The sequence below is a fragment of the Eupeodes corollae genome, chromosome 1 (genome assembly GCF_945859685.1).
Source record: "Eupeodes corollae chromosome 1, idEupCoro1.1, whole genome shotgun sequence".
Lineage (NCBI taxonomy): Eukaryota > Metazoa > Arthropoda > Insecta > Diptera > Syrphidae > Eupeodes > Eupeodes corollae.
In genome coordinates, this window is record NC_079147.1 from 176,318,223 (window position 1) to 176,342,416 (window position 24,194).

The following is a 24,194-nucleotide window of genomic DNA, read 5'->3' on the forward strand; positions in this document are numbered from 1 at the left end:
TTGGGGCTGTTGGTGATAGAAAATGACATACATAAGTTTAGCTTCATCAAGAATTCGTTTACTTTAAACAAAAGCGGTGTGGGCGTCTTTTGGAATCCTGAATGTAACTATTCAGTAGGATATTAAATACTGACTGCCGCAACAGTTCGTGTAGAACAAAGGCCTAGTGACTCGCAACTCTCAACCATTTCTGTGCGAGTACTGTTGTCAGAGGTGATGGGGACTTACAGTTTTAAGCTGAATCCGAACGGATAATTTGAGAAAGCATTTTTCAAGACGAGAATTACTCTTCGAGAATTTGTAAATTCCTCGCAAGAGGTAGTACCCGTGAAAAAAACTTTAGATGGCATAAGCTGGGATAAAACCCAAGGCATGACAGTCCAACGCATTAACCGGCATGCCACGCGAACGGAAAGACTGATATAAATAATAGGAACAAATCCAGTTTTATTGATGTTAAAATCTGAGAAATTCACTTCTTTTTGGGTAAACTTGCACTTGCACGGTTATGGATAGTGCGTTTCTCTTCAAACGGTCAAATACTTTAAGTAAATATAGTGTTCGTGTTCTTCTTCATCAGTAGACATCACTAAAATTCCATCTCAAACGCAAAATTTATATCATGAAACATTAAGTTGACGTATCTCTGGAAAGCTTGGCTTGCGCCGCAAATCAAAAAGCATCGCAATGTACTTGTGAAACCCCCATGGAGTGATGATTACGGATTTCTTGATTCTGGTATTTGATGATATGCTTTCTAAATCAATGGTAGAAAATATTGATGAAGAAGTGGAAAACATCCGTTATCATTGGAGGAGTATATTCATTATGAACTGTTGCTGGATTCAACTTTCTGTGGTCCCCGCAAAGTTTCTAAGAACCAAGTTGGTTGAGGTCTTCACCCACCTGCGTGCGGCACTTGAGTCGTGGTCTTCATCTACTGCGCCGTTCCTCGGGATTGGATTTGAAGACCATCCGGGCTGGAGCCTTGATGTCTATCTGGTCTACATGACCTAGCTATCTAAGCAATTGGACATTAATTTTGTTAACAAAGTCAGTGTTGCTGTACAGCCCATGCAGTTCTTCATTATATCTTCTCCTTCATTCTCCATCTATGCACACGGGACCAAAATACAGACTACAAGATGGTCTGATTACGCCTTGTCAAGTAGGTCCAATATTTCTTTCTTTTCCTGCCTTGGATTTCTCACCATCTAGTTTCTGATACTTCTCAGCAATAGGTGATTCAGAGTTAACGATGCGAAGCGATTAAGATGCATTTATCTCTTTTTTATAGATCGTTAAGGGTTTCGTCATTTCAACATATTGCTTCAGCAATGTGTAGCATGGCATAGTGGAATTGCGGTTTTGTGCATTACTCAGTTTTTAACAATTTTTGTTTTGGCATTAATAAAACGTTGGTTCTTCAAGTCGTAATAAGTTAATAAAACATTGCAAACCGATTAAATGCCAAACTCTTATAATTTGAAATCCATATGTTTTGATTTTGATTTTATTAGTAACAAAAGGGTTTAAGTCACTCACGGATGTGAGAATAGTTGAAACTGCTGATCCAGAGAAAATGATATATTTCATATTAGTTAAGTTTTCAAAGATATTTAAATGGCTTTCTTTGATTTGGAAAGAGCTGGGTTTAGAATCGATATTAAGTTGCTGTCGAAAATCGATTTAACTGGTGGCAGCATTTTTAGCTTTCCTGGTTTGCTGTTTGGGTTTTCACGAACATGTATAGATTGATTGGATTGTAAATATTACCGGTAGTAATATGTTTGGAGTTTGATCTTCCTCGTGAACGCGGTGCGTTAGAAATCTGGATCTGGATAAGCGGATATCCTTCTGTATTATGTTGACATTTTCTGTCAAATCTTAAATAGCTTTGTTCAAAAGTTCAATGTTATTATTAAAGCGATACAGCGTGGTTAGTTGAACTATCTAACTTCTGTTGGTCTGAAATTCTATATGCTGTAATATTAAAAAAATTGTCAGTATTTGGACGAATAAGAAGCCTACATTTTGTTTCAAAAGTGTCAGTGTACCTTTAGATGAGTCTAAATTGTTCATATTTTTTCTGGATACTATTGTCAAGTACTAAATCTGCTGCCATTTTCAAAACGTCACCTTTCATGTTAACCAATATTTGGAAAAACTTTTATTCATCGTCTTTAATGTTACTACGTGTTACTGTCTTTTCACACCAAACCCAAAACCGGGTTTTCAGCATAAAGTTTTCAAAAACCTGAAAACCGTTCCCACCCAACATTTACACGTTTTCAATTGACATTTAAATTTATTTAAGACCAGCTGTCAAATTTTGTATTGATGAAAAAATTTGTGAGTACAAAAGTTTGTTCTTCTCAAATTATTTGTAAAAATAAAATGAATTATAACCAATTCAAATTGATTTTAACGTACCATCAGCTCGTCTCTAAGAAGAGTTTCAATTGAAGTTCTGGGAACGGGTTGAATGGGCTCACGACATAAACCAACAAGAACTACAAGCTTGGCTGCAGCTATCCTCTTTGTTTACTTCAACTGGTCCAAACAATTTACTAGGTTGAAGCTGGCCAATTGTCCCTTCAGAATCGCCATATATTGTGGCAGTCCGAGCAACTCATAGGCGGGGTTGAGAAGATTCTGAAGGATTTCATGTAGGCCCTTATGGCCGGAGCAGAAAAGGTCAATTAATAGTTCCAGATTCGTACCAAAGTCACACTCATCCAGAGCGAACACTGAAGCTGTTATGATGAGCTGTAATTTCTGCATTACTATCTCTTTGGTTTCTTCCTTTGAGGACTCGCCTGGCTTGTCCAAACGACTGAGGATTTTCTTGACGTTGGCATCGTTGTCCATCAAGGAGCGATAGCCCACTGTTGTGGTTTTATTTACTGGAACAACGATTCCCACATTTTCCCAGCCCGCTGCGACATAGGATCCACCAGAGATTTTCTTTCATACTTATTCTCCTCCAGAAATGAACTTATCGCCTTTCTCATAACCTTGTTATTGAACGGAGTTACCGAAAAGTTTTTTCTAGGTAACTGTTTACCAAAAATGTATGGGAAAACTTGAGTTTTCAATGTAGGTTTGAGATTTTTTGAAATAAGGTAACTTGGCATAGACGTTGGTCAGCTTGAAAACTTCTTAACCTTTATTAATAATTAATTTTCAAACCTGTGATTTCTTCTTGAAATTAATATATGACCTAGGATTTTTATGTATTCGTCATCAATGGAATCCCTTTCTTCGTCTTCGTCGTTAAATTTGTTTTTCATCTAGTCGATCTTAAGTTTCGTTAAATTGACTACAAAGATTAGCAAGTAATTTTAATTTGTTATTTGCTTGGAGTGGAGTTCTATTTTGAATATTAAAACTGTTGTACATTTTACTGTTCAGTCCTTTTAGTTAAGTCCTGCGTTATACGAGCTTCTGAAGACCATCTGCCATATTTTTTTTAAATTTTTCTTCTGTATGCATAGTTTAGATGTGATAAATCTGTAAAACTTCTTGAAAAATTGTACATTTCATTTGTATTTTCACGTTTTGCCTTTAATTTTTTAATGTAGTTAAGACTTTGTTCTAAAGAAAAATTTCCAAGTATATATTTTTAAGATCTTAAAAAAAAATTATCATACAAATTTTTCACTTTTGCTGCCAAAAATCGAAAATTTGATTTCTTAGAAATCAATCCGTCTAAGAAATAACTGAGGAATCTTAGGAATATAAACTGGCCAATATTATCATGGAAGACATTTTTGTAACCTTTGCCATAAACAAAATCTGACATTAAAGGTTTTATATGAAAAGTTAACATAGAAAAATGAAACATGCGCGATTGTAGTACTACATGTTTTATTTACTAAGATTTCAATACATTTCCACCTTCAAGTCGAACTACATTAGCATTTTCATCCTACCTTATCGACAATATAATAGTTCTTCATGAATCCACTGGCACTACTGTCTTCAATCTGTCATTTTACCGCAAAATGTCATTTTTGAAGAGAAAAATTCCACAGAACAAACATTTCCCAAAAAATTCAGTCGTCTCTCTTCAGTTTTGTTGTCACTTTGGTCGTTGCCGTTCGAACTGCGGTTCGTCTTCGTTTGGGATTGAAATGAAATTTTAACAAATTTGTATGTTTTTTCGTTTTGGAATTTTAATTACTTCTTCTCGATTGTGATGTGCGCGTTTTAAATGTTATTGTCTACGAAATTGTTTTGTTTACAATAAAACGGATAAATCTCGTCGGCCTCAAAAAGTGTTTCTCGTCCTCCTCAAGCCTTCGTCGTCGTGTCGGTGGTTTTTGGCGTTTTTCTGATGAGAAAGTTTTGAAAAATAAATACGAGTAAATAAGAAAAATAAAAGATGAGCATGTAAGCGAAAAAGTCAACAAACGAAAGGAATTTCTTCCAAGAATAAACCAGAGGTGCAGAAGAAGAATAATCCTTCTTCCTCCTCCTGCTGCTGCTGCTTCTCTGTAGTTGGACCAACAAAACAAAAAAGAAGAATTATTGTACCTACTCCACCTCTCATCGTCGTGCAACTTGCAAATGCTCCAATTTGTTGTTGAAGTTTTAAAGCAGAAAAGTTATGTTGTTTTGTTGTTGATGCTGCTTCTGCCTGCAATTGCTGCATCTTCCTAAAGTGTGTCTACGTTTTTAAATAGAAGAAGAAGAAAGTTTCTGTGTCACAACCTCGTTATTTTTTGTTGTTGTTTTCTGTCTTTTTGTTTGTGTTTTGTGTTTAAATTGTGCGGCATTCGCGTTGATTTGCCTTTACAAAAAATAAAAAAGAAAATTAAGCGCGCGTGGTGCTCCACAAGAAGATGAACAATCATTCGACACCTCCTCAGCAGCGTCACGGCCATGCAGTTGCAGTTGCGGCTGCTGCAGCCGTTGCCGCTGCTGCTGCCTCAGGTCCTCCGTCCTCATCGTCGTCTTCGGGTCATCATCATCATCATCATGCTGTTTTGCATTCACCATTCATCAGCAATTCGTTGGCCATTCGACAGGAGATCCAACGCTTCGAGAGCGTTCATCCGTCAATTTACGCAATTTACGATTTGATTGATTTGCTGCCCGATGCTCAGATTGCCCAGCAGATCCGGGATCATGTTGTTTGCATTGAAGGTGAGTTCTTTATTTTTCTTTTACATTTATTTATCTCACCAATTTCGTCTCTTTATCATCATTTCTTCTTGAAAATTGGTCTTGGTCTTTCATTGTCGACGAAGAATGAAATTGTGTACATTTATGAATGTTTTTTTTGGAGTGGAGGGAAGCATCAGGGAGGCCACTTAGTTGGAAAACAAGAAACCGGCTTTTGTAGTCGGGTTGCAAGTTTTTGTTGTTCTTCTTGTTGTTGTAGTCGTTGGTGAACTTGGGTTTTTGTTTACATTGAGATTGGAGGGAAATTAAGAAGAGAAAAGAAAGAACGAATATACACAGTTTTTTGGGGGGGGGGATATTTCAGAGATTCACGATCAGGTCACGAACTGATCAAATTTCTTAGCAGACAGAATACCAATCAATTAATGTTTTTAGAAATGATCGAATATCTAAAGAGGTCTTATAAGATTACTGCTGGTTGCTAATCCCATTCTACGATTAGCTGTCACTTTGATGTACACAATACACATGTCTTTAGGAATGCCTTAGTATTCCCATGAAATTGTGGAAGCTGCATAATTATCTAAGACTTTTACTTTTGCTGGAGATTATGGTGATAACAAGTTTCTTACATCGATGTCGTCAGTTTGGGTTTAAATTAATTCATAGTGACCATAGTTTGCTTATTCTGTGATTATGGAGATGAAAATTTGTATTCCATTTGTCTTACATGTTATTGATGATTATGCAATTTTCAAGTATGATGCTCGAGTGAATGTTATTTAGACTAAATGTCATAAACCCTTTTGAATGGATAGTGTTGATTTTATTTCTCTATTCGAAATTTAAATGTTTCTTTCATTGCAGCCCATCCAATAAAAATGTCTACCATTAACCTACCTCATCCCTTAAGTCACTATTGTAGACAATTCCAATGAACATCCGGCAATTCTAATTAGCTTCGCTTTTCTTGTCAGATAATATTCAAAATAGTAATAAGGGATGTTATGGTCTTTGCAAAGATGAAACAAATTATGTAGGTATAGATTTTTAAAGTTCTAACTTGAATTTCAGAGACTGTAATTCTCTGAATTGTAAATGAAAGAATTGTAAATGAAATTAATTGCAATAGTGTTCCATAAAAACTACACTCTTTGAGGAAGGGAATAGATCCTAACATAAAGGAATTTTTATAGCACTTGTCTATATGTTATGTCTATGAATAAATAGCTTATAGATTTATCCCTAAATATGTTGCTTTAAATAATTATCTATCAAAAAAGGTAAATAACGTTAGAAGGCTTCGTTCAAGAGCTGTAGATTTCATTATGGACTAAACTGTGAAAAAAAGTGATTAAGGAACTTTGCAAAGTGTTTTCCAACTCCTATCGTTTAGGACTAAAATTTCGCGAATATTGACACATTTCACATTACCTTGTCATAAGGTTTTGCCAACTCTTTCAGACTAACTGATCAAAATATCGTCGTATAAGCCGATAGTGGTACTAGTAAAACCGTAGCAATCAAATTAGTATCGCCAAGAACTAACGATTGTTATTCGAGACTGATGTGCTTGAGCATGACCACGCTTCTTATGCCACTGAGCAGCCCTTTGTCACAAAAGATTTTAAATTTTACGTTGATACTTTTCAATAATGTTAAATATCTCAGAACAGTGCAATTTTGCATTCACAAAGCTAGTTGAATTTTGACTACGTGGTCACTAGCTTTGTGAATGCGCCCATTGACTTTAACTTCGTCCTTTAAATTTTCCAGATAATCGGTATCATTCATGACATACAGCTTAAGTAAATAACTCTGGTTTATCAAATTGATGGTAAAAGTTCTAAAGCTAAAAGAGTCCTAAATTTTGAAAAGTTGTTAAAAAATAAAAAAACATAGCTTAAAGTTGAGACGAATCCAAGGCAAACATTTTGTCTTGTATCCAAATGAGAAAGTTAACTGGGAGGGTGTCAATGAATTCTTCAGGAACTTTAACTGGTCACTATGCTTCCTCGATAGTGACGTGTATTCCAGCGCTGAAATGGTAACAAATTTATAGGGTGAAATCTATCAAACCCAAAGAGAACTCATGGTTTGATTCGAGCTGTAAAGAGGTTATTAGGTTCAGAGATGTAAGTTTCCGTTGTTATAAAGCCAACCCGACTGAGGAAAACCGGAATAAGTTTAAACAAGCTAGAAAGACCTGTAATGGTCATATTCCACGAACCAAATTTTTGCATGATCAGAAATTAAGGCAAAAAATACTACAATGTCCCAAAGGTAGTACAAATTTCTGGTCATTTGTAAAAAACGTACGAAACACCACGTCATCCTCAGTTCCAACGCTTGTCCACAATGACGCTCCTTATGTGAGCTCGATCGATAAAGCCAATTTGCTTGCAGCACAGTTTCCTGGAAATTCGACGCTACCGAAAAGTGGCATGAGTCCTCCTGTTCTTGAGAGCGTAAACGATTCTATGGGACGAATCTTCTTTCGCACTCGTGCAGTCGAAAGAGTACTGAAAGATCTTGACATACACAAATCCGCTGGCCCGGATATTATTCCCCCTATTGCTCTGAAGAGGTGATCTTCAACGCTGGCAAAACCACTGCGTAAGCTTTTCCATCTGTTCTATTCTACAGGTCTCTTTCCGAGTGGATGGAAAACTGCATTTGTCCAGCCTGTCCCTAAAAAAGGCGAATCCTCCTCTCCCTAAAACTATCGTCCAATTGCACTTACGTCCCTTCTTTCTGAGGTCATGGAAACGCTGATCAATTTTCAGCTTAAGAAATATTTTGAAGAACGGAAGCTTCTTAATGACCGACAGTATGGCTTTCGTAGCAATAGGTCCACTGGTGATATCATGGTTCACCTCACCGAACAGTGGAACAAATCTTTACATCGTTTTGGAGAAAGTAAGATTATTGCACTAGATATTTCAAAAGCATTTGATAGGGTTTGGCATCAGGCTCTCTTATCGAAAATGCGTGCTTTTGGTTTGCATGAATCCCTCCTTCATTGGATTAGTAATTACCTTTCGAATCGTTCAATACAAGTTGTATTGGATGGTTTCCGACTCTCTTCCTTATATTCATAAACGATCTTTTCTCTGTTACTTCTAATCCATTAAACTGTTTCGCCGACGACAGTACCCTCAGCTTTTCATATTCGTTTCTAGATTCACATCATTGACCCTTGTACTTCGGATGTTGTATTTAAACGGCAGCGTATGATAAGCTCATTAAATTCAGATCTTGACAGTTCAATGGGGAATCAAAAACCGTGTAGAATTTGAAATTTTTCACCCCTTCTGATCTGGCTATAATCTACAAAGCTTTTATCCGTCCAAAGCTTGAATATAATTCGCATATCTGGGTAGGTGCCCCCAAAACAAATTTAAATCTCTTGGATAGAATTCAAAAAAGGGCTTTAAAAATGAAAGGCGACAGAACTATAATCGAAACATTTACATCGCTAGAACACCGTCGCAATGTTTCTTGCCTTTCGTTATTTTATAGATATTTTTTACAAACAATGTTCTGTCGAATTAGCCATGTTGCATTCCACCCCTTAAACAATTCAGCCAAAATACTCGCACTTCTAGGAATGCCCATCAGTTTACCCTTGAGCTCAATTGTCAAGTACAGAGATTCTTTCTTAAATCGCACATCGAGAATGTGGAATGCTTTGTCCAACTCTGTTTTTCCCTCCCATTTTAATGTTCAGAACATTAAGACCAATGTGCACCGGTATCTCCTTTTAAATCCTTTCCTATTTTCCTAACGCTCCCACTGTCTTTAAATATAAACATATTAAGGGTACTAATAACCCCTTGAGTGCTTGTGAATATAAAAAAAATATGCAAACAGATGAGTTCAAGCTCTTTACTCACTTTCCTGAGAACTTTCTTAGAGTGGAATGCAAAAAAATACTGAGACCGAGTTCGAACTCACAATGTTAGATTTATCTCTCGACCCAAGCTCTATATGAGAAAGTTCTAGTTTTGATATGCAAAAAGATAAGCAAACGCTCACAAATTGTTGAGATGGGTTTTCTTCTCAGTTGATGAGCCACTATCAAAATGGACGAGTTTCTGAATAATTTTGATAAAAATCGTGTTTATAAAAATAGAAGATGTCCAATTGGTGAAGGTTTTCTAAAATTGTATAGATTTAGTGAAACAGGTGCGCAATTATTGACAGATGAGTTTTTGTACCTAACACTGGAAACACGCGGTCGTATTTTAACTCATAAATACAAAATGAGGATTTTTCTGCCTTATGAAGGAAATTCTGGATTTCAAAGCGGTGTTGGTGAAGACATTGGTGTCAATCAATCAACGATATCTAGGGTGGTACTGCAAGTCGCAACAAAAATTGATATACAACTGATTGGATCATATTCCCACACACTTCTGAAGAAATAGAATAGGCGCCATTGGTGTTCTGGATTGTACACATGTGCGTATAAGGAAACCACTCTATCATCACGAGGAGTACGTCAACTGCAAAGGATACTACTCAATAAATGTAGAGGCTACGTGCAACGCGGATAAAAAATTGTTGTGGATGGGTTATCTATCAATTTAAATGCTCTTCGGTCAATACTATCCAAGAGGCTTAAGTAAGTTGCAGAAGCACCAGCCCAGAGATGGGAGTTGTACTCAAGCTTTGGTCGTATGTAAGTCTTGTAGATAATAGCCAGATCAGAAGAGGTGAAATATTTCTTGCATCGCCTAAGGAAACCCATACACCTTGCTTTAACGATACAAGACAGCATTGCGTTTTCGAAACATTAAATTCCACGCGGTTTCTTATTCCCCATTGTACAATGCTATTTAGGTCGGAATTTAATGAGCTTATCATATTTTGTCGTAGCAGTTCCACATCCGAAGAAGAGGGGTGTGAATCTGAAAACGAATATGAAAAGCTAAGAGTACTATCGTCAGCGAAACAATGTATTGGATTAGAAGTTGCAGACAGGATATCATTAATAAAAATGAGAAAGAGTGTTGGAGATAAAACATAGCCCTGGGCACCGAAAGCATGCATTTTCGATAAGAGAGCCTGATGCCAAACCCTATTAAATGCTTTTGAAATACCTAGTGCAATAATCTTACTTTCTCCAAAACGATGTAAAGATTTGCTCCACTATTCGGTGAGATGAACCATGAGATCACCAGTGGACCTATTGCTACGAAAGCCTTATTGCCGGTCATTAAGAAGCTTTCGATCTTTAAGATATTTCTTGAGCTGATAATTAATCAGCGTAAGTAAAATCGGGCGCTAGTAAGAGGGTAAGGAAGATTCGCCTTTTTTGGAAATAGGCTGGACAAATGCCGTTTTTCATCCGCTCGGCACGAGACCTGAGGAGTAGGACAGATGAAAAAGCTTACGCAGGTTTTGCCAGCGTTGAAGAACACCTCTTCAGAACAGTAGCGGGGATACCATCCGGACCAGTGGATTTATGTGTGTTTAGATCTCTTAGGACTCTTGCCACAGTACGAGTGCGAAAACAGATTGGTCCCATAGAATCACTTACTCGCTCAAGTACAGGCGGAGCCATAGCACTCTATGGCAGCGTTGAATTCTTCGGTTCTCTTAGGAGCTGTTTCTTTAACTGAACAGTTTTGACACGAGAAATTTGCTGATATAACACAATGGTCAGATGTGCCTAGAGGAGATAAAACACATTTTTAGTTTCAGTTACTAGAAATTCACTAGGATGGCCAGCATTATTGTTTATAATTACACTTTCATTTTCGCTTTCAGAAGACACTTGTCCTTCTTGTCTCGACTGACCTCGCAGAAATTACTGTTTTAAGTTTTTAACTAGTGCAAATGCATACAAAGAGCTTTGAGATCGTATCACTGAATCAGAACTGTAGAGAGTAAGCGCGTTTTTTTGCATATGAAACTGAGTTCGAGTCTGCTCGATCGATGTCACATGCGAGTTCAAGCTCGTCAGCTCTGACTCTGAGAAATTTTCAATAATAGCTTCAACGTAAACAAAAATTCCAATGATTGGTTTCAATGACGAAAACCAGTGCAAGTCATATTCTTCAACCCCTGTGCTTCATCAAAGTTGTTATTTTGCAACTGCCATGAGTTTGTTTAGCTTCTGCCAAAATACTACGCGTTCACTAAGAAAACTTAGAGATGTAATTTATTTTGAGTGATTGCTTGTGGTGAAAACATTAATAATTTTAAGTACGAGTCGACAATGAGTATTCTTTTTGAGGCATTGCAGATGGGTAAGTGAGTGGTGGATAGTTTCAACTTAATTACTTTTTTTGTTAGATAAGTTTTTAGATTAGTTTTGCTACAGATTAGTTGGAGGGTGATTCGTGATATGATTCAGCTGTTGGTCAATTACTACGATTAGATATCGATCGGTATGAGGTCTAAAATGTTGTATCATTATCAATCAAAAAAAGTAAACCATATTCTAAAAGTAACTTGAAAAAGTTTAGTGTTTGCATTTAGCTTTTTATAGAATTTTGTAAAAGAATTCATCTTCATTTTGTAACGTTTGTTAGTTCACGGTCACGGGAATCAGACTTATTTCTGCAGTTATTTTTAAAAAAATTAAAAAAATGTAAGTATCCTTTTTGTTATAAAAAGTTCTTCAAATTATACAAAATTTCAAACTCCCGTGGCCTGATGGTTTGTGCCAGAGTTGTGTCAATCCCTGTTAACATTTTGTTAAATTGTTTCACAGTCACTCAAGAGAGAAATCAACAACTCCTTTAGGAACAATTATTCTAGAAATAAATCGAAATAGCGTCGAAGTATTGAAAATGGACAAAATATATCTGAAGACAGATGAATGGTTTTGAAAATCAATCGAAATGAGGATCACTCTAAAAACAAACTTACTCTATTTGTTAAACTTTAACTGTTTGGATTCATACTAAAAATGTTGGTCTCCCCTCTCCAACCCTTTCCATTACTTGTCCCTCGTTTTTAAAGAGCTGTAGCGCCACAAATTATTTTCATAGAATATGTAGAATTGACATTCGATTTTCGATATTGTCGAATATACGGATATTTTTAATAATATAATAAACAACAATACACGTGTTTTATTGAAAAATCTATCAATAGTATAGTAGGATTTTACATGAATAACAAAAACAATATCCGCAGTAACGATACCACCGCTCAAAGTTAAAGCAGAATCTTACTACGGCTGGGTTTTTGAAATTTATACGAGTCTCGAATGGATCTTATGTGATTTCGTTCCCAAATGTTGGTACGATTGATATTGAATTTGTATCTCGATGACTGTGTTCGTTGAGTAGCAGTGCATTTGGAATCATGTGTTTTCCATTGGAGAATAAATCAATCTGTTACTATTTAAATTGTTTAGTTTTCTTGATGAAAATATACTAACTGGGCTTATTTTGTAAGAAAAAAAAATAGAAAAGATAATTGACTTTTGCTATGTTTCCACCAAAACTTAATCTCAGTTTAGAATAAATAAATCTCAACTCGATCCATGTGTATAAAGAATTGAGGCTGGCTTCAAGCTCGCTTCAACACCACATGGTAATGTAGTAGTCTACGAACAAACCACCTTCTTAAAATTTTTATTGTATGTCAAATTGATTGGTTAAAACTTTGAAATCGACCGCCAAGTGTGAAATGGAAAACAAAAAGAGAACAGGAAAAAGGTAAAAAAAAATAATTTTAGCTTATAAACAAAAAGAAGAACTGGACAAAGGAGTCTACAGTGGCATGTTTAAAATCTTCTGTTGCGTCTAGTATGCTTTTCAAAAAACATTCTTCGAATGAACTCATTCCTCATTTGTGAATGGCAAGGTTTTTAAGTACTTTAGTAACTGAACGAGTGCGAAAGAAGATTCGTCCCATAGAATCGTTAACGCTTTCAAGTACAGGCGGAGTCATGTCACTCACTGGCAGCATCGAATTAACAGCAAACTGTGCTGCAAGCAACTTGGCTTTATCAATCGAGCTTACATAGGGAGTGTCATTGGAAACAAGCGTTGGAACCGACGAAGACGTAATGTTACGCACATTTTGTACAAATGACCATAGAAATTTTTACTACCATTGGGACATTGTAGTATTTTTTGCCGTAATTTCTGGTCATGCAAAAATTTAATGCGTCGTATATGTCCGCTACTGCCGATGCGTTTTCTTGGGAGTTTTCTACCATACTATTTATAGAATGCCAAAAAAACACGGGTAATTTATGATAGAAAAACTCTTTTATGTCGTATAATGCCCAAAAAGAATACTATTAGATAATTAAATCATTTTAAAAAATTCATGTGAGTACAGAATTATTTTAGATAATATACAATCTAATATGCATTAAGCTTAGTTTGGTTCATAAAACATAAAGTAAACCAGTTTTAAAATATGCAAATGAATTCGGATAATTCCGGATAACACAATATATAAAATTAAAAAAAAAAGAAAAATTGAGATTGATTGAATCTCCTTTGTATCGACAGTTCTAGAAATCACATTTAAATATTAAATCTACAGTTGTGTGAAAAAAAAGAAGCTCATATCAAATTAAACACCCCCCGGGAAGCACATTTTAAAAAACATTACACAAATCAACTCAATCAAATCACATGAACTTCAATTAATCTTCTTTAATATGTATTCATTCAAATATTTCTTTATATATACATAGCTTCTGTCTGTTGGCAAACAAATTACAAAAAGAAAACATAAATTTCCTGCTCAACATGACGCCCCCTTTATACGCCCCATATTTCCTTTCTCGATAAGAAACTTCAAACTTTCCTATCACATCAACAACTATGCTCACATAGAGATTCTTTCTACTTTTATTCTATTTTCCTCCTCCTATCATTAAGATGCACTCATCCAACTGTCTCCAGTCTTTCACCAAGCTTCGGTATATATCCCGCTGTTCAGCAAAAAAAAGAAGAAAAATTAGATTAGATTGGGAATATGGGTCGCTTCCTCGTAAGGGATATGGAATAGGTACTGCAGACTGCACCACTGCATAGCATATGTCAACCCATCAAGACTGAAGCAAGCAATCGGAGTAATTACGCGCGCATATAAGCAAAAAAAGTAGAAGCGCACAAAATCAATCACTGCCAAGTGACATGTACCGAGCTTCGTATGTACTCCGAGCTTCTAGGTGCAAGTTGTCGCATTCTTCGTCGATTCCCAAAACAACAACAACAACGACATAGAATGTGAGAAATCCAATTTGAATGAACGGATTAAAACGTCTCTCTCTGTAAATCGAATTTTTGCATTAAAAAAAAAGGAAAACAAATCTACCAAATGGCCCTACAACTCACCCCTGATGATTCGAGCCAACGGACCCCGAACGATGATGGTTTTGGTCAGACTATGAAATACAGAAAAAAAGTTTCAAAACCCTCCCGCTTCTGAATAATCGTGATGTGCAATGCACATATTACCACCATAGTCATGCATTTTGAATGCAAAACACACTGGTAACCGTCATTGCCTATTCAACTTCGCGTCGTCGTCGGACGAATAAAATCGAGCAAAAACAAATAATAAAAAATAGAATTAAAAACTTTTTATGGTTCTGCTGAGCTCCAAAAGGCGACTAGTTTTCTCATTCTATTGTATATGGAATATGGTGGCAGGTATCCCTTACCTAACTATACTGGCCAGTTTCCTTATATTATTCGAATGGTGTGTCCAAACGCCGCCGTCGGCCGTCGGCAGCCGCTAAACTTTCAATTTCAATTCGATTAGCATTCGGAGAGTTTTATGATGAAACCTTATTGCCAACCCAGGTGAGTTTTCATTTTGTTTTCGCATCAATTAGAAATTAAAATGTCTATTCAGTTATGTAGTGTGGGCTCAACATTTGCAGAAAGTTTGTATTTTAAAATTATTGTATTTTCTAATATCAAAGATTTTGTGTTTAGAATTTGATTGTTATCTAATTTCATGTCATGTCATTTTATTCTTATTGAAAGTTATTCACCTTTATGCAGTGTTATCCGAGGCCTAAACTATTATCCGAGCTGTAATAACTCATAATTTTTTAATCGGGACTAAGACTTTTGTGTTAATAGAACCATTAAAATATTTAATCTACAAGTTGATTTTGTTTTGTTCTCAAACTTTTATCCGAAAACTTTTATTCCAACCGCTAATTAGGATTTGGTTTCCTTTAAACAAAATATTGACTGCATCCATGACATTTTATTCTGTTTTTTTTTTTTTTTTTTTTTTTTGTTCACCATTAATCAATCTTATCCGAGCCTAAAAATGTTATCCAAATCATTTTAATTTGATATATTTATATTATTCGTCATCATACAGTGTTACTCGAGACTAAGACCCTTGTGTTTGAAGATCTACATTAAATTTGTCTTGTTACCATTTACTTTTTTTGCTTGCAATTTTATCCGAACATTTATTTGAACTGATAAACGTCTTTATATTAATATTTTGTTTGTTATTTCTTTTATCCGAAGACTTATTTAGACTATTAGTCTTTCTTCTTTTTTGTAACAAATATTAAGTATATCCATGTCATTTTAGTCTTTTATTGTGTTTTCCACCATTATCCACTCTTATACGAGCCTAAATCTATTATCGGAGCTTTAAAAATTTGGTATATTTATGTAATTTGTCATCTTATAAAGTTAGTCATTTTTATCCAAACACTTATTTGACCTGATAAATAGAATTTCTTCTTTTTTGAACAAATGTTAACTACAGACATGCCATTTTATTTTGTTCAACAATATCCAGTTTTATCCGAAGCCTTAAAATGCCATCCGAGATATAATGTCATTTCAGTCTGTTGTTCTGTTTTTCACTATCATCCAGTCTTATCCGAGCCTAAAACTGTTATCCTAGCTATAAAAATTTGATATATTTATGCAATTTGTCGTCTTATAGGGTAACTCACTATTTAACTTGATAAATAGAATTTCTTCTTTTTTGAGCAAATGCTAACTATTAAATCCATGAGATTTTATTTTTTTCAACTATATCCAGTCTTATCCGAAGCCTTAAACTGTTATCCGAGATATAATAACTTTAAGTTATTCGCCTTTTGTGTGCTTTTTTTATCCTGATTTTTTTAAATATATTTATCCAAACGGATAAATAGAGTTTTTTTTTTTAATTTGAGTTCTATCTTTTTTACCATTATCCGGTGTTATCCGAGATCAAATTTCCTAAGCTTTTTATGAATTTTAAGTCATCCGATTTTAATTAGAGTGAAGATATGAATCTTTACTTAGAGACGAAGAAAATATTTCGGTTAATATTGTATCCAATGAATTTTAAGCTTTATTTCCCTATTATGAAGCATTACAGTTTTGCTATACTAATGATCATATTGGTGTTTGAAAATATTTTTCTAACCAGATAATTTATTTTCAATATCTTAACTTTTATCCGTACCTAGTGAATTTATTCAAACTCACTTACAAATACAGATTAAGTCTCATCATTACATGAATCTCTTTATTTTTATAACACAAAGAGTTTTATAAATTCCGAAAGCGAAATTAGTAATCCAGAATCATTTCACATCAGTAAATAACTATTTTATTTATTTGTATGAAACAATCAAGCAATGTGTGTATGAAAATATTTTATCCGAACTTATCTGGAAACTTAAGTTAAGCTTAATAATGTGTTTAGTTCTTGCAAATCTTTTATACCGACAACATTTTCTATTTAAAGTGCGAAAATAGTTATCCGGAATCATTTCACATCAGTAAATAACTATTTAATTTATTTGTGTGAAACAATCAAGCAATCTGTGTATGAAAATATTTTATCCGAACTTATCTGACAACTTAAGTTAAGCTTAATAATGCGTTAACATTTTCTATTTAAAGTGCTATGTTAGATTTGTTTTGGATAAAATATTGAACTACGTTTAATTAATTAACCTCAAAAGTGTAAAAAAATGTGCACTGATCTTATCCGAATCAACATTTTGTCGAATGTTAATAATTCTCTGTGAAAAAACAGCATCCTTGCATTGCTTCAAAAAGTTAATTTTGTTTGAATTGCTTATTCTTGTAAAAAAAAACCTTTATCCATATTTATCCAAAAATATTTAGTAGTCATCCGATGCATAATTTATGATCTTCAAAATTATACATTTTTAGAGGAATTCTTTTTAAGGTATTGTTTTTATCCAGTACTATTTTTAGCTTTCGGATAGATAAAAGATACATTTTTATTTGAAAATCATCCATATTTATCCAAGCTGAGTGGTTAGCCCGTATTTTATTTTAATAATCCTTCCTTATCCAAGCACATCTAATTACTTTAGTTGAATACATTTGGATAAGATTCATTAAGCTTAATATAGATTTATCCAAACATATTCAGAAGTTTCAAATTATAAGAAAATAAACTTCTAAAAATATTGATAAATTCACGAACTTCATCAACTTTATCTTAATTTTTCACATTTCAAAAATACCTTGAAGACATTTTTCAAAAATGTGTCAAAAATGTTAAAACTCTGCACTACGACAAGACTGTTTACAAGGCTATTTAACCCTGCAAATGTATACTACCTGGAACTCGTAAAAATTCATACCTCAGTTGGCAATATTCATTATGACCATAATATAAAACAACTGTGATGACGACAGTGTGGCAGTTGGAAGTAGACAGAAGCGCGATGTTTGTCGGAGCCACACTGTCACTGGCATTGGATTGCCGTCTAAATGTCGTATTCATGCAGGACATTTGTCCGCCACTGATTCCAGCACCATCCAGCACAGTCCTCGCTCTCTGGGCTCACATGAATATTTACCCATAACCAATTTCTACCTCTGCACAATGCAATATGTGCAATTGGCCATTTGTTTCTCATACTCGCTCCCTATGCATGCCTACCACCCACCCCCGCATTGTTCGTAGTACCGATATGAATACGAATATATGGTCGTGATCATATGCACCCCATTTCCGTTTTTGCATTGCAGTGACAATTGCATGCGATGCAGAGGAGTATTTCACTTCCTGTGTTGACAGTTGGAAGTCTAAAAGATATTCTCCTTCCCTCTGCTCCTTTGACTCGCCCACACTCGCCTTCATCTGTGATGTTTGGTCTATTCATACATTTGTGACAAAACTCCGTTTTTTTACTTCTTTTTATTTCTTGGTCATGGCGATGGTGGCAGTGGCAAGAACGGCAGCGCGGCGGCGGCACTACCTCTTGAACGGCAATGTCAGAGTGAATGGAAGATGATTTGCGCGTAATTGTTTAGAATGCAATTCGTTTGTTGAGTGAGTGTGTTCTGGGCTTCAGTCCCTCTATCCACTACAGGGGCTGAAGAACCAAAGAATATGAATGGAAATGTTAAGCGTGTGTTTTGTGTGTTGTTTCTTTTGTAAAAGGGGATAAGGCACCGGAATGAGTTCATAATCCACTAGAGGGTTGAACTTGTGGGTCGCTTATGCTATGTGATACTTGAAGGCCCAACAACAACATCAGAAAAAGTTCACCCACCACCAACAGAATAAAGAGCACCCCATCTCGCCTTAAAAGTCATTTACAGAGATATGGCAGCCGATTATTCAAAGACACACATAAGATGAAGGAATGACAGCTAAGACAGATAGTCTCAAGGGTGCTACGAATTCCCGAAGATTTAAGAGGGTTTCCTCCACATCCACATAAGAAGTTTCATGGTTACTATTCCTACTATACGTATCACACACAAAACAAAAAGTTACACTTAAGGGTTGGCATGGCAATTGATTCATGGAAATTTATTGAATGGCCATCATCAGGACGACCGACGACGCAAGACAATGACGACCGAAAGATGTCCTTGTCCAGTTTGTTGTTGAAATGAGTTGAGTTGGATGTATGATGATGACTGCAGAATTGTTGATGTGAATGTGAAGTCAGGAAATTTCAATATTCGAGTTTTTTTATTTGAGCATACGAATCCCTTTCGATTCAAATTTGCAACGATTGGAAATAATTTTAAGTTCGGCCTTTGGGTATATTTGTGTGGGATAGAAAAATAATATAAAAGGAAGTTAAGTTATTCATCCCACATCAAGCTTTTGTAGCAAATTCCATGTCATTTACATGATTGCCAAATCGAATTGCAAAAAATAGCAAAAATCAAATGATAGAGAGTATACCTATATCAATTCTTGGGCTTTGTCAAAAAATATAACAATCGAATTGGTATTGTGCTTTAAAAAAAAAGGGTTAAGGAGTAAAATGTATAAGTAAGATATTGTAAAATAAAAAAAAAAACATTTTTCTCAGTTTAAAGGGTTATTCGATTATTATTTACTGGAAAGGTTTTGCAGTGTTATAAAATAAAATTTATTGGAGGAACGTAAACTAATGGCATTATCCTTCGGAAGAAAGAATGGATTACTTCATTTTTGATGATTCATGATTTTAAAAAATGTCTTCCTCTTCAAGAATAATTTAGAACATTCCAAAAGGTAACGAGTGATTTTGTAAGAGCTACCGGAATTACAAAAAAAAACACGTTAGCTACCTTGTCGCCATAGTCATGGGCTTAACAAAGCCTCACAAAAATAAGTCTAATAAGTCATTAAATTGCATTAAACCCTATAACGGACGAGATGTACCCAGAGACCCACTGGCAGTATTGCAAATAATCCATCAGGAATGCTGCAGAAGAGGTGCTAGGTTTCTCACAGTCGCCACCAAGGAACCCCTGGTTTGAATCCGAATGTGCTCAGGCAAACAAAACCAAAACGGAGGCATACAGATTGTGGCAGTGAAAGGGGACACGATCTTTCCGCCAGCTCTACGTTGACAAGAGAAGGGATGAGAACCTCTTGTTCAGAAGAAATAAAAAAGCCCATAAGTGGCGTGAAGTCGAGGAGAGCCAGGGATGTTTTAACAGGAAACAGGTGCATATCTTTTATAGAAGAGTAAAAAAAGAACAACAGGATTCACTAGCCGCCCTGGAGTCTGCAAAGATAAAGAGGAGAATACCGTAGTCGAGACGCAGTCAATTCTTAAAAATCTGGAGAGATTATTCCAACCAGCTGCTTAGTGGTGATGAAGTGAACGTTTCCGCCAGCGAGCAGCCACGTCAAATCCATTTGGTTGACGATCTAGAGCTTAACCCACCCGACCAGAGTGAGATCAAACTGGCCATCACAAAGCTGAAGTCGAACAAAGCGGCCGGTGCTGACGGTCAGCAAGCGGAGGTTTGTAAGTACGCTGCAGCAGATCTGGTAAGGAGCATGCACCAGCTAGTTACTAAAATTTAGTCGGAAGAAACCATGCCCGACGAGTGGAACTTAAGCACCATCTGCCCAATTCATAAAAAAGGTGACCGCCTTCTCTGCGCCAACTACAGAGGCATTAGCCTTTTAAACATCGCATACAAGATCTTGTCCAGCGTATCAGTGAACGCTTGAAGCCATTTACTGACGAACTAATTGGCCCTTACCAGTGTGGCTTCACGCCTGGAAAATCTACCATCTACCAAATTTTCGCTGTACGCCAAATCCTGCAAAAGACCCAAGAACATAACATCGAAACACACCATCTTTTCATCGATTTTAAAGCAGCAGAATGACGCGAGAAAATGCTCGTGGCTGCCTCAAAATTGGAAGAGACATAACCGAAACCTTCGAAACCACCAGACGACTTCGACAAGGCGGTGCGGTGTCATGTAGCTGTTTCAATATTGTTCTTGAAAGAGTGGTTCGCAACACCAACTCCAATACAAGTAGCACCATCTTTCAAAAATCCACACAATATCTTGGATATGCAGATGACATCGACATTATGGAAAGAACCAAACGAGCAGTGAAGGGTGCCTTCTCTAATATCGAGTCTGAGGCGAAGAAAATGGGTCTTGACATTAACGAGGACAAAACGAAGTATTTACTGTCGACAGTCGATTATACGGTAGATTTGGTCGAAATGTGACAATTGACAGGTACAACTTCGAGGTGGTAAACGAATTTGTTTATCTGGGCACTGCTGTTAATTCTGCAAATGACATCAGCGCGGAGATCAAACGTAGAATTAGCCTTGCTAATCGGTGTTTCTGTGGCCTAAAAAACAGTTGAGAAATAAGGTCGTATCGCGAAGTACCAAAGAGACACTGTACAAATCTTTAATCATCCCAGTCTTGCAAAAGCATGGAACCTCTCCCAGGCGGATGGAGGATCTCTTGCTATCTTTAAGAGGAAGGTTCTGCGTACCATCTATGGTCCAGTTTGTGTCGACCGGCAAAGTAACATCTGGCGGAGAAGATTTAATCAGGAGTTATACGAGCTGCACAGCGACTTGCCACTGGTCAAAAAACTGCGTGTAGAACGCTTAAGATGGCTAGGGCATGTTGAGCGAATGAACATCGAAGCTCTAGCCCGGAAGGTATTGAACGCCAAGCATGAGGAAACAAGAAGCAGAGGCAGGCCTCATCTCCGGTGGAGTGATTAAGTTGAAGCCGACGCACCTCAACTTGGTATTCAAAACTGGAGGCAGCAAGCTAGAGATCGAGTAAGCTGGCGAAAGTTATTATTTGAGGCCCACAATGCGCTGTAGCTCCAACTTAAGTAAAGTAAGTATTAAATTGCACTTCCAATTACATTGGTAGCTCTTGCAATGCATCTGGCTGCTCTTCAATCTAATTTCATAACAATGGATTCTGACAACATATCTAAAGCATCTTGTGTTGTCCCTCAAATGGCAATAAGGGTGGAGAGAGAAGCAGAAATCGTCGGGCTGAAAATCAACACGTAAAAAAACTATACTCAGCCTCTGAACCTCCCACTCATCGCCTTTGGTAAACATTTAACAGCAACCAGTAGAAAAAGAAGAGAGTTTTCAATACCTTGAAAGCATGGTATCTTCCAAAGGTGGAAACAAACAAGATATCGCTAGCTGCATCGGGAAATCTGCATTCGGAATGTTGTCCAATGTTTGGAGGAGCAACCTTCTCAGCTTAAAGAAAAATCTAAGATTGTTCCGCTCCAACATCGAATCAGTACTGCTATGCGGTTGCAGCATCACCTGGAAAATAAAAGCAACTATTACGATTTTTATTATTTATAGGTGCCTACGAACATCTTAAGGGTTTTATGGCCGAATCGTATATCCAATGAAGAACTATATAGGATAACGTGTAGGGAACCCATTGACTATTAAAAGAAAGCGTAAGTGGATTGGAGACACGCTTCGAAAAAGTAACTACTGCATTGCAGGATGGAATCCACTCACTTAAGAAGTTTGAAGAGTCGTAGACCGAGAAGCGCTTAGAGAACTCGAGAAGCAATCTTCGAGATTGAGAAAGAGAAGGAGAGAACTCTGACACATCGCTAGAAACCGCACACAATGGCGCGGAATAGTAGTTGAAACCTTGTATCCAACTAGGGAACACCCACAGACTTTTTTAGGTCTGGAGACCTAAGTAAGTAAGTATTAACTTATTTAATAGGTATGTAATTTTATTTTTTTTTATAAGTTTTTGAATAATAATGAATAATCGAAGAAATTCCTTGACAACTTTTTCACCAATGGAATTTCAAAATGATCTCACTCCTAATACAATTAAAAAATAAAAATTGTTGCATATAAAAAAAGAATATTCAAATTTTTATAACTAAAACGATGTACACATTCCTATAAAAATATATAACATCATCGTCCGAATTCTACATACGAACACCATATCCAGTATCCACTACACTTGACATCACTCCCCATCATCAGCAACCACATGATCTGAGCATCAGTGCCCAGACAGATGTTTGAAAGTTTGGAAAGTGGGTAAAAAAAGACTTCCCCCAAAGTCTAACAAGATATACCAAAGTCCCAATTCGATAATGACACACTCATTCGAAATCACTTTAGACCTTAGTAAGTTTTTGAAAATTTATGTTCAAATGCGTCACAGCCTAAAAACGACGACACATCCCCCACATCCATCCATCGGCATCGCCATCAACATCAACACAAAAATGAATAAGGAGAATATAAGACCGTAAAATGATGTTTAAATGCGCCATTTGAACTTCAAGTCACGAAATCCTCTTTCTTATTCAACAGATACTTTTATACTTAAAAATGAAAAAAAAAACTACAAGAAAATGCATAATAAATTGTTAATTTCAAAATAACTCAGCGGACTCTTTGGGGCTTCTGCTGCTACTGCTGTGCCACCGTTAATAATTCCATCCTCATTCTCATTGTTTGAATCTTTTTCCAATGTAGAATTCGCAGTTATTTTTTTTTCGTAATGGCCTATACCACCTACCTCCCCTTTCCGCCTCTCTTTTATCAATTATTCTATTAATCGACATCTATTGCCTATGTAGGTACCAAAAGGGGGTAGGCTGGCGGACGGAGAGATGAAGGATTTCAGTTTAATTGTCATAGCCGAACGTACACCGTGCGGCCGGCGAGGCACAGTGGATCGTTTTATACATTTTAGACGTAAAAACTTAAAATATTGTTTCAAAAACTTGTTTTCAGTTAATTAAGTTAATACATTTTTTTAAGAAACACAGAAAACTAAATAAAAATTATTTAGTTAAATAAAAATTCAATCTTAAAATTACACTGGTAACCAAATTGCACTTTTCTGATGTGTTTTGTAAGTCAAATTTAACTCTAAAATTACTCAATCACGTCGTACTTTTAAGTCATTACTTTTTAAAATCGACAATGTCTTTTTAAGGTTTATTTTAATTCATGAATTGTTTTTTTATTCAATTAAGTTCCTGATGGATTTTCTATTCTATTCTAATCATAAATCTGTCTCTAAACACGTACATATTTTTTCGAATTCGGATACACAGTTAAAATCGAAGTTGGGATTAAAAATCAACATAAAACATTATCTTCAAAACTTATTTTTCAAAACCACGAGAGCGTCAAATTTAAAAAAATTTAAAAATTGTATCTAGAAGACGAAAAATTGTACCTTACAAATACATCATACAATTTATTTGCTAAGGGATATGCTATGCTTTAACTTAGCCTTAAAATACTCATGCTTGCCTCTCTTTAGCATTTTCTAAGACCATATTTTAAAAATCTGATGTGATTAGAAAAT

The 24,194-nt window shown here is 35.9% G+C and overlaps 1 protein-coding gene across 1 annotated transcript in view; it reads left to right on the forward strand.

Annotated features, from left to right (window-relative positions):
* Positions 1-4,081: 4,081 nt before the first annotated feature.
* Positions 4,082-24,194, forward strand: part of LOC129940317 (centaurin-gamma-1A) — a 455,674-nt gene continuing 435,561 nt past the window's right edge. Inside the window, exon 1 of the mRNA XM_056048621.1 lies at positions 4,082-5,151. Within this exon, the coding sequence (XP_055904596.1) occupies positions 4,848-5,151 (304 nt within the window). The 5' untranslated portion in view covers positions 4,082-4,847. The remainder of the gene's footprint in view (positions 5,152-24,194) is intronic.